General features: G+C 35.0%; 1 protein-coding gene across 16 annotated transcripts in view; it reads left to right on the top strand.

The window, feature by feature from the left end:
- Nucleotides 1-12,142, top strand: part of RFX7 (regulatory factor X7) — a 166,456-nt gene that overhangs the window by 57,463 nt on the left and 96,851 nt on the right. For 2 of the 16 annotated variants that reach the window (XM_078334276.1, XM_078334274.1), the window contains exon 2: nt 407-528. The exons of 11 other annotated variants lie outside the window; for them this stretch is intronic. In XM_078334276.1, coding sequence (XP_078190402.1) covers nt 449-528 — 80 coding nt within the window. In that variant the 5' untranslated portion in view covers nt 407-448. Of the gene's footprint in view, nt 1-406; nt 529-3,821; nt 10,787-12,142 lie in introns of those variants that run through there. 3 more of the 16 variants (XM_078334277.1, XM_078334278.1, XM_054239681.2) reach the window with 2 other exon arrangements.

Below are 12,142 nucleotides of genomic sequence, written 5' to 3'. Positions count from 1 at the left end.
GTAAGAATACTCTTTGGTCACACATTCCCTCACACAGCACAGTCTATTTGATATGCATTTTGATTGTAATCTATCTGAAGTAATTATTACACTAGTTACAGTAGTAACAGATTCCACCATTAAGAACTAATTCCCATGTTAAGTCTGTTTATTTCTGTGTATTTTCTAAAAAGCTTTATACCTTTGGTGCCTTGGAGCAAATGCTGTCATTTTGGTAAAGAACTTCCTGAATTCATTCTCTCGAAAAGGGGAAAATACTTGCTCTGAGAGTGAGAGTGAGAGTATATTGTGCTCATTCTTGCTGCATGGCAGTCACAAGCCCTTGGCACAGACAGGGTGTGTTTGTGGAGTGTGGCAGCAAGCAGCACCTGAATCTTGTCTTTATGAGAACATTTTCCTTTTGCAGCTTTGAGCCTTACCCTACCTTCTGGGCACAACATAAGATGTTATGTCTCCATTCAACTCATCATCAAGACGCTGCTACTGCAGGGGTGGGCTTTTGTCCATGCACTTGGTTTGCAGTAAGAGGTCAGTTTTCCTGGCCATTCAGTTCCACAGAGTGTAATAATTACTATCTGTCTGGGTTTTTTTCCATGAGAAATCAGTGTTCCAAATTGCCTGTAAATGGACTCTGATAAAATACAATCTTTTAGTCTGTCAAAATTTTAATTGAAATAAATATGTATAAAATAAACGTGTTTAAGAAACCCCAAAATAAATGCACATTTAAATTATGAAATATTTAAAAGTCATATATTATGTACTTTTATGAAGTGCAGGCTCACATGTGCATTGGTGGTTTGTTATTGAGTGATATGCGTATTTTTGTGCATGTTTTCCAGCTGCTGAAAATGCTTGATCTTAACTAGTTGGAGGAATGGTAAAAAGATAGATAATTCCAAATATATTCTTCTAACTCCTTTGTCTGTAGATAATTCAATTTCTTTTTTGATAAATTTGAAGTTTTTTAATTTAAAATTTTATTTACTTGAATTTTCATATATTTAATTTTTAATCAGAGTTTTAGGTTCTTATAACTTATTGACTCAAAAAGATACTACAAAACCTGCTGAGAAGAAGCACAGTTTGCCAAACCACTACTCATTGCCTGTTAGAGAGAGCCAGGTCCTTTCTCTTCTGTTACCCCCTAACAGTGACAAACATTGGCCAGAGAGGAAGGGAGCCCTACTGATGGTAAAAAGGCCAGCTTCCTGGGTTATCACAGAGGGTAGAGAGAGTGATTTCAAAGAGCAAACAGAAAATAGCCAGCCTAAACAGATTTAATTTCTAAGACATCTCTTTTTAACTTTCTAAATATACTTTAAAAATATTTATTTGTGTTTCTTGAATGCAGTGTTTTGTCTTAACCTTTGTGAGGATTAAAACTTTGTTTTCTTTTTACACAGTGTTATTTCTTCCAAGTAAGGATTTCACCCCCTTTTCTCTCTCTTTTTCATATTGGGTAATTTTTTCCAGTTGTCTGTCCATCTCAGTATATTTAAGAGTGAGACACAAAAAGTTGATAGGACGCTCTTTGCGTGTAGATGGTGCTTCTGCTTTCCAATTCAGTAGGTCTGTAGTGAGACCCATAAATTTGCATTTTAGCTAGTTCCCAGGTATGCTAATACTGTTAGTCCAGGAATCATATTTTAAGAACCACTTTATTAGGGAATGCTCTTGAGATTCATATCTATGGAAGGGAATGGATGGGAAGGAAACAGTTTGGGCAGTGGGAAAGTTGAGCTGCAATGCTGAAGAGTTACGAAGCTAGAATGACCCATCAGAGCTGTCTCAAGTTGAGGAAAGGGGCTCGGCCCTAATATCCCCATGTTGATTACTGTCTAAATATGGGCTGTCCCTGGAAATTGCTATGACCTTGAGAAGTGATGTTTTCTTCAGCCTGGATGATCATACCCAAGGGCGAAGACACGGAATCCTGACAGACCAAGGGCTTTGTGCTGCACTGCACTGCACTCCCAGCAGTAGGCAAAATTCTTTCCTGAAAAGGGGAAATGGAACATTATATTACGTTGTCTGTACATGATCCTTCCCAGTCAGCATGGAAGCCTTATCTTGAGACAGCTACTTTTTCTTATTTTTCTGTTACCATAGATTAATTTTATCTACTCTAGAACTTCATATAAATAAGATCATACAGAATGAAGTTTTCTAGTGTTTTATATGGCTCAGTATAATATCTATTAGATTCATCCATGCTCCTTTGTGTATGTATCGGCTTTTTTAAATTGCTGAGTAGTACTCCATTGTGTGAATGTGCCACAAAGTATTTATTCATTCTTACATTGATATCATTTGTATTGTTTCCAATTTGGATTATAAAGATTCTATGAACACTCTTACTCGTTTTGTGGACATCTAGTTTATTCCTGTTGGATAGATACTTATGGTAGGTTTGTATTTAACTGCTAAACTAGTCCAAGGTAGTTTTATCTTTCACAGTCCCACCATAAATGTATGAAAGTTGTGGTTGCTTCAAATCCCTGCCAATATTTGGGTTTTTAGCATTTTTAATTTAAGCTTCCTAATGGTGTATCATTGCAATTTTGATTTGTATTTCCAAGGACTCAAGGATTCCTTGAAGGATACCAAGCTACCAGGGAAACCAAGGTTCCTTGATTCCTTTTCATATGTTTATTGGACGTTTGTGTACCTTTTTTTGTGAAATATCTATTCCAGTTGTTTGATTTTTATTAATTGAGTTACCTGTCTTCACTATGAAGTCGTAGGAGTTCCTTATGTATTCTGGGCATAAGTCTTTTGTCAGATATGTTTTTCAAGTATTTTATTTAGTTAGTGGTTTATTTTCTTACTTAATCAATGTCTTTCAGTGAATAGATTATTCTCATTTTGATGGAGGCTGATTTATTTTTATTTTTAGAAACAGGGTCTTGCTCTGTTGTCTTGGCTGAAGTACAGTAACATGATCAGAACTCACTGAAGCCTTAAACTCTTGGGCTCAAGCAATTCTCAGCCTCCAAGTTACTAGGGGCTACAGACATGCATCACCATGCCTGGCTTTTTAAAATTTTTTTTGTAGAAATAGAATTTTTCTGTGTTGCCCAGGCTGGTCCCAAACTTGTGGCCTTAAGCAATTCTTCCACCTTGGCCTCCCAATGTCTTTTTTTTTTTTTTTTTTTTTTTAATGTTTATTGTGGCGGGGCATGGTGACTCAAGCCTTTAATTCCAGCACTTTGGGAGGCTGAGGTGGGTGGATCACCTGAAATCAGGAATTCAAAACGGGCCTGGCCAACATGGCAACACTTCATCGCTACTAAAAATATAAACATCAGCCATGTGTGGCAGCACACGCCTGTAATCCCAGCTAGTTGGGAGGCTGAGGCAGGAGAATCACTTGAACCCGGAAGGCAGAGGTTGCATTGAGCCGAGATCATGCCACTGCACTCCAGCTTGGGTGACAGAGCGAGACTGTCTCAAAAAAAAAAAAAAAGTTTATTGCTTCTGTAACCCTAAGAAATCTTTGTCAGCTCTCACATCATAATATTTTCCTATGCGTTTCTTCTGGACACTTTAAGCGTCAGCTCAAATTTTTCTATACTATGAGGTTTGTACATGTGTTTACAAACCTGTCTAGTCACTCCATAAGGATTTGTAGTAAAGATTTTTTATTGTCCTTTGAATTGCTTTGGTACCTCTGCTGCAAATCAATTTACTGTGCAGAAGTTAGATATGAGTCAGGTTTCATTCATATAACTTTTTCACTGCATACAATGTTACTTTTTTCTGGCTTCTCTCACAGTGTGCTTTTTATCTTTGTTTTTTCATCCTTTTGACTATGTGTGGGTTTCTTTATAATTACCCTGGCTTGGAATTTTCTGAACTTCTTGGATCTAGAAGATTGTATTTTTCATAGAATTTGGGAAGACTTCGGCCATTTATTAAATATTATATTTTTCTGTCATCTCTCCTCTCATATTGTACATAGTTAGACATGATATTGCACTTCAAATTTCTGAAACTCTGTTTATTATTTTCAAAAGTCTTTTCTTCAATTCAATAGACCTATTCATTTTCCAGTTAAGTGACCCTTTCTCTGCCATCTGATCTCCAATTAAGGTCATCCAATGCATTTTTCATTTCAGACATGATAATTTTTAAGTTCTAGAACTTCTATTTGGTTGTTTTTCATAGCTTCCATTTCTCAGCTGAGATTTCCCCATAGAAACATTTATTATGGCCATATTTTTCTTTAAATGCTTGAACATGTTATAATACTTGCTTTGACATCCTTGTCTGCTAATTCTGACATTTAGATAATTCAGGATTTGGTATCTGTGAGCTGCTTTTTCTATTGACTCTAGGTCTTTTTTTTTCCTGTTTGTTCACACTAGTGTATTTTGCTTGTGTACTGGGTATTATGGGTGATATGTTAAAGACTTTGGATCTTGTTCTTTTTCTCTGATGAGTGTTGATTTTTGTCTTAGTAGACATATAACGTGACTGGAATAAAATCGCAACTTTATTTTTTCTGTGACAGCCAGCAGCAGAAATCTCATCTCAGATCCTTCCACCTTAGAGCTGTTTCTTTTTGTGGAGAATCTTGGAGCCTTCCTCAAACAGGGTCATTCAAATATTGGGCATAGTTCATATAGAAATTTTGCAGCACTTTTTTTTCTGGGATTTCACCTTTCACTTTTAAGCTGCCTTGGCAACCCCAAACTTTGTCCTTTTTAAGCTAGCAAGACAACAGATTGCTGCTTCAGTTCTTTGTGGTCATTGCCACATGGGCTGATGAGTATCCTCAGGCAAAAGCCTTATAAAAATTCTACCAGTGCTCTTTGGGAGGCTGAGGTGGGTGGATTGCTTGAACTCAGGAGTTCTAGACCAGCCTAAGCAACATGGTGAAACCTGTCTCTACTAAAATACAAAAAACTAGCCAAGCACGGCAGCATGTGCCTGTAATCCCAGCTACTCGGGAGGCTGAGACAGGAGAATCACTTGAACCTGGGAGGCAGAAGTTGTAGTGAGCCGAGATTGTGCCATTGCCCTCTGGTCTGGGCAACAGAGCAAGACTCTGTCTAAAACAAAAAAATTCTACCAGTACAGTTTTCTCATTTAAGGCTAACTTTCTTCCAGTTGCTACCTGCTTTTGATTACCCTTTTTACTTAATATTTGTTTTTATATTTTTTTGTCCAGAGTGTATTATTGTTATGTGTGGCAAGTTCATTTTAATGTATGTTAACTTGTCATTATTTGAAGCAGAACATGGGAGCATTATTTTAATTGAAACAATTAAAAAAGTATATTCAGGTAATATTTTAGGAAATTATGAAGCATCCACTAAATGGAATATTATAAAAAATACAGTAAGTTTGAAGACTATTAGTGGAACATGATTTTGGTAAATTTAAATAATACCATGCTTTGATTATAGCTGTGTTAAAAATTAGGTATGTTCATGAATACATACTAGAGAGAATATGGGAAAAAAGGAAAGAGTTTATTTAGTGGTTGTAGTGGTGGAATTTGGGGGAAGTTTCCAAAAATATTCTATTAATACTGATACAAAACTATGGTGTGTTTATTATGTACACACACATATGTATAGATATGTGTATATTATATAATTTATATATACAGTTTATATGTATACATATAGTATATGTATATACACATATAGTAAAAGACTTCTAGACAGAATAGTTGAGCTCTTGTGGCAGTATTCTCACCCCATACTCCAGATATAAACTGTTGGTAAGATATATACAGAGAAATTATATACGTATATAAAACCTTCAAATAGAGAAGTTAAATTCATAGGTGCTAGTAACAAGGAGCCAGGGGAGCTTACTTAAGAAAGGCGGTAAGCAGGAACTAATTCCTAAATGGCTCATAGTGGTTTTCATGTCCTCATACAGACCTTAAATGCCGGGAATTGATGTCTTAATGTTCATAAGAAAGTCTAGGCTACATACTCTGTGCCCTCACAAGGTAATTGGAACTCATCAACTAAAGCATAGAGCCTGAAAAGAGATTTTTACTTATGAAATGGGACTGAAAAAGGGAACCCACAGACAGACCCAGGCAGTTTCAGGTAAGCTTGCTCTTTCCTCAGGGCATGCAGAAGAGTAAAATACAAGATCTGGAGCCTTAAGCCTATATTATAGATGAATTTGGAATTTAATATAATAGTTTCCTTTTTGTACAAGGACTCTAAATCAATAAATTGGTATAAAAATTGGTCTGGAACCATTAAACCCTTAGAGATTCAGCAGAAACAAATGTGAACTGCTTCCATAAGCCAGAGGATATAAGACTCCTCTGAAAAACAATCTTTGTGAAGATAAGTTCATAATTTAAAAATTTCAAATCACAAGAGACCTGGAGGAAATATTCTCATTTAAAAATGAATTGATGATTAAATTAAAAAGAATAAACCACATGAGGAAAGGGAGACTGACCACAAACTTCTCATCTGTAGTAAAAACCAGAAAACAAAAAGAAAGATGGTTTAACAGAATTAATAAGCAACAGAGTAGAGTTTAAGACAAAACGGCATTACTGAGTTTAAAGGACACTAGATCATGACAAAGGGAATATACCACCAAGAAAATGTAAAAATTATAGTCTTATTTATATATAGTCTTAGCAGTATAGTCTTCACGTTAAGAAAGCAAGCATTGACAGTTTCAAGGAGAAATTAATAAATGTCTGGTTGTTGTTGGATATTTAATATATGTCAGAATCCAGTAGATAAAAAGCCAACAAAATATTTAAACAGCATAATTAGTAAACTTGATTATATATAGATTAATATGGAAAGCCCTCTAGCAAATAGAGAATATCGATTTACTTAAAGGATACATAGATTCTTTAAAAATATGACTATGACTTGGGTCCCAAAGGAAGTTTTCATCATATTTCTTGGCTGAAATGAAAAATAATTGATTGGTAGTAGATAGTTTAAAAATAAAGTACATACATATACATGAACAGATATTAAATTGTAAAATATTTATAATTAAATAACAAAATACTCCATAGCAAAATTTGTAGTTTCCAGTTTATGGAAATTTTTCAGGAATAGAAAAAGTGTTTCTTGTTCGTGCTTGTTAAAAACAAAGTAAAGGGAAAATGTGTTTTGTATTCAACTTTAACAGCATAAATACAATGCAGAAGAAAAACAAAAAATAAATAAAAACTGATGAGATGTCAAAAAAATCTGAATCAAAAAACTGAAAGCTAGTTTTTTTTAAAAGATGCATAGATAAACCTCTTTGCCAGGTACTGTTCCTAGTGTTGGGAATGTAGTAGTAAGCAAATCTTACCCTATAAAGCTTCTTTCCCTATAAAGCTAGTGGGGATGTTGGACAAACAGTGAAGTGCCCGTTGCAGGGATTATCATAAAGATAAATAAAGCGACATAAAAGACAAGAGTGACAAGATACACACACGGTCAGGGAAGGTTTCTAAGGAGATAATGTTTGAACTACTGAGCACAGAAAAGTAAGGGAGCAAGCCAGGCAGATGGCACTTTTGAAAAATGTTCCTTGGCAGAGAGAACAGAAGAGCAAAGGCCTTAAATATCATACTAAGAGGACTAAAAGAAAAGTAACTTAAAATGATAGAGAGTATTTACCAAAACACATGTTACCGGCATTATTCTTGATTTCAAAAAGCTTAGAAGTAAATTATTTAATGTGGAAACAAAACAAGAATACCTGCTATCACTGCTACTCTTCATTATGCTGAAGATTTTAGCCAAAGTAATTAGATAAGAAAAACGAGCGGGGGGAGACACAAAAATTGGAAAGGAAGAAAAATATTAATTATAAATGAAATGATTATCTACAAGAGAATCTACATACTATTAGAACTGGCTGGGTGCAGTGGCTCAAGCCTATAATCCCAGCACTTTGGGAGGCTGAAGTGGGCAGATCACTTGAGGTCGGGAGTTTGAGATTAGTCTGACCAACATGGAGAAACCCCGTTTCTAGTAAAACAAAAATAAAATAAAAAATTATCCAGGGTGGTGGCATATGCCAGTAATCCCAGCTACTCAGGAGGCTGAGACAGGAGAATCACTTGAACCCAGGAGGCAGAGGTTGCGGTGAGCTGAGATCATGCCACTGTACTCCTGCCTGGGCAACAAAAGCAAGACAGTGTCTCAAAAAAAAAAAAAAAAAAAAAAAGACTTTACATACTATTAGAACTAGCAAGAGTTCATGAAGTTTACTGGAGATAAGGTCAACATATAGAAAACCAATAGTTTCACTGCACGTCAACACAGAGATATAATTTAATACCATCTGTAAGCTGCCCTGTGCTTTTTCTAACAAAATATTCAGAAGGGAAATGACATTTCAAAGACAGTTAAAAAATAAATCCAAATTATCAGTCATCTCCCTCATTTAATCTGTAACATCAATACAGTCCAAAAATAAAATACTCCATAAAGTTTAGGAGAACTTTATGAAATTAGAAAAACTGATCAAAAAATTCAGCTGGAAAAACAAAGGTCCAAGAATTGTCAAGACTGTTTTGGAAATGAACAAAGGGGGTCATGCAATCAAATAACTAGACCTTATTTTTATATCAGTAATAAATTCAAAATGTGATGTTGGCTTAGGGATAGACAAGTAGATTAATAATAAAACAGAAAAGAAGGGCCAGAAACAGATTCAAGCACATATAGAAATTTGGTATAATAAAATAGAGAACAATTGGATTCCCAGATGGAAAAACTATGTAGTGTATATTACACTATACCATACACAAGAATAAATTCCAATTCGAGTAAAGATCAAAATGAGAAAAGCTACCTTCAAAACTTCTAGAATAAAATATAGACTTCCTTTAACCTTAACTAGATAGGATTTCTTAAGACATAAAAATAACTCATAAAGGAAAGAATTGTTTGACTAGATCAAAAATGTTAACTTTTATTAAAGAAAAGTTATTAACAAAGTTAAATATATATAATAGAAATAGTATCTAGAGTATTTGAAGCTACTATAATGTAATAAGAAATAGCTCCACTTAAAAATATGCAAAGGTTAGGAACCAACAATTCATGGGGGAGAAAATCCGTATGTCTAATAGGCAGGTGAAAAGGCACACAACATTGCTAATAATTGGGGAAAAGACAATTTTTTAAAAATACCATTTTATATCCATTGGAATAGTAACCTTTTAGTATATGTATTACATATAGCATGTATAAATGGCATATATATATGCAAGGTAATAGGAAAATAGGAATTATCATATACTGCTAATGGAAGTATAAATGGATGGAAGTGTTAGAGAAATGTGTTAATATAAAATAAAATTTAAACAAAATCATTTATAAGCCCTAGAAAATTGACTTCTAGATTTATAGCTTAGAAATTCTTATGGGCATATACCAAGAGACATGTACGAAGACACTTATTGCAGTATTGTTTGTAGAAGAACTGGAAGCTACATAATTACCTTTCAGTAGAGGAATTGATGAATAAATTTGATTATTCATGCAGTGGGAAACTTTTTAGTAAATGAACTTCATCTAAGTATATGAACATGGATGGATCTCAAAAATAATGTTGAGTTAAAAAACAATTGTAGAATATGTACAAAGTAATGGAATTTGCATAAACATTTAAAAGCTTCACAGAACAGTGTATGTTGCTTATAGATTTTTGTGTATCTAATACAAGGAACAACTTGAAGTAACAACTGGAAATTTTACACACTGGATTAATGGTAGTTGCCTTTGAGAAGGTAGGGAGGGGTATAAGGTTAGGGAGAACAAAAGGGGGGCTTAAACTTCTATATTGTTCTATTATGTTTAACTATAAAGTAAAAATAATCAAGGGGCTAAATTAAGTGATTCCAGGGCCCTCATCTACCAGAAGGGCTTTCATTTTTCTTTATAATTCTATCCTTTAAAACAGTGGTCCCCAACCATTTTGGCACCAGTGACCAAATTCATGGAAGAGTTTTTCCACAGATGGAGGGCTGGGGAAGATGATTTGGGGGATGATTCAAGCTCATAACATTTATAGTACAGTTTACTTATGTTATTATTCTGTTGTAATATATAATGAAGTAATTATACAACTCACCATAATGTAAAATCAGTGGGAGTCCCTTGTTTTTCTGCAACTAGATGGTTATCCCATCTGGGGGTGATGGGAGACAGTGACAGATCATCAGGCATTTGATTCTCTTAAGTACCATGCAACCTAGATCCCTCAGATCCCTCATGCACAGTTCACAAGAGGGTTCACAGGCTCCTATGAGAATCTGATGTTGCCACTGATCTGACAGGAGGCAGAGCTCAGGCTGCTTGGCTGCTCACCTCCTGCTATGTAGCCTGGTTCCTAACAGGGATGAAAGTTGGGGACCCCTGCTTTAACAGGCTATCATTTACATGTATCTTTTAGAGCTTTACCATTATACTTTACATGTACCTTTTAGAGCTTTATCATTGCATGTATCTTTTAGAGGATGGTAGATATAACCATCCTCCTTAGATAATCCCATAGAGTAGTCAGTTACTGGTAGAATGAAAATATGTTGAGATCTATATTTTATAAAATAAACATTTCATTTTCATGCTAACTTATATAAAAACTCTTTCTTAAGTGGTCCCAGTCTTTCCAAGGGCTTTTCTTCATCTAAGGGACTGAATTTTTTTTGTCACTTATTCATTTAACAGATTTTATTGAACTCCATACATGTACCAGATGATAACACAGCAGTGAGCAATACAGACAAAGCCTGCTCTCATGAAGTTTAAATTCTAGTCAAGGAAGATAACTGGTAAAGAAATTAATGAAATTATAATATGGCAGATGATAAGTGCAATGATGAAAAATCAAGCATGATGAGAGCTATAGAGAATGATTGTGGGAGTATTTTATATGGGGAAGTCAGGGAAGAACTGTGTTAAAGATAACATGGAGCAAGGTAGCAAAGAAAGTAAAGGGGTAAGTTATATAGGAGAAAAGTCCTAGAGGGTGGCAGATCAAGCCAGTGCAGGGCGGGCTCTTGCCATACTGCTATCACGGAAGCCACCTGACTAGAGCTGAATGAATGAAGAATAGACCAGAATAAGTCTAATCTCGTCTGGTCTAAGAGATTAGACCAGAAAGATAACAGAGGATTGGGTCATACAGGGCTTTTATGGCCCTGGTAAAGACTAAGGATTAATATTATCTGCAAAAAGAAGACAAGATCTTTGCAAAATCTTGCAGTGAGCCAAGATCACATCACTGCACTCCAGCCTGGCAATAGAGCAAGACTCTGTCTCAAAAACAAACAAACAAAAAAACCTCTACAAATATTCTGTTGGATTTTGGGAAGGGGATTTCATTCCCTCTTAACCTACAGTTATCCTTTACTTTTTGCTCTTTTTAGTCATTCCGAACTTTGCAATTAAACTGAATCCAATCACATTTTATTGTTTAGAAAATAAACAGGTATAAAATGTTGTTATTAATGATTGTGTTAAATGAAATTTCAATACTAATTTTTTTTTACATTATAGCTTAGCTGTATGGCTACATAAAAAGGCAAATAACCAGTTTTGGTTTACATTTATTTGGCTTTAGAAACTTGCAGAAGACAATTTGGTTTTAACGTGTTTTAAAGATTGTATGTAAACTGTTCCTGAACATCTTGCACAATTTCTTTGCATTTTAACTTTCCTTTATGTTACAACAAAATCCAAAGTTTGCAATAGTTGTTTTTTATACTGGCTTCATTTGTGTTATTTATTAACATTTCACTTATATTCAGTAGTTCAGTTAAATTGATATATAATGGCTTTATTGTATTGTTTATTTCCTTTTTTATTTTTTGATGGAATCTCTTATCCAGGCTGGAGTGCAGTGGTGCATTCTCAGCTTACTGCAACCTCCGACTCCCTGGTTCAAGTGATTCTCCTGCCTCAGCTTCCTGAGTAGCTGGGATTACAGGCACAAGCCACCACACCTAGCTAATTTTTGTATTTTTACCATGTTGGCCAGGATGGTCTCGATCCTGACCTCACATCCGCTCTCCTCAGCCTTCCAAAGTGCTGGGATTATGGGCGTGAGCCACCTCACCCGGCCAATTTATTATTATATTAATCTTTTTTTATTGCTTTTTTGTCTAGGGATTCTTGTTACTGGTGTG

The sequence above is a fragment of the Callithrix jacchus genome, chromosome 8, assembly GCF_049354715.1.
Source record: "Callithrix jacchus isolate 240 chromosome 8, calJac240_pri, whole genome shotgun sequence".
In the NCBI taxonomy this organism is placed as follows: Eukaryota; Metazoa; Chordata; class Mammalia; order Primates; family Cebidae; genus Callithrix; species Callithrix jacchus.
Note: the sequence above shows the minus strand (reverse complement) of the source record. Positions and strands in the feature narration are given on the sequence as shown.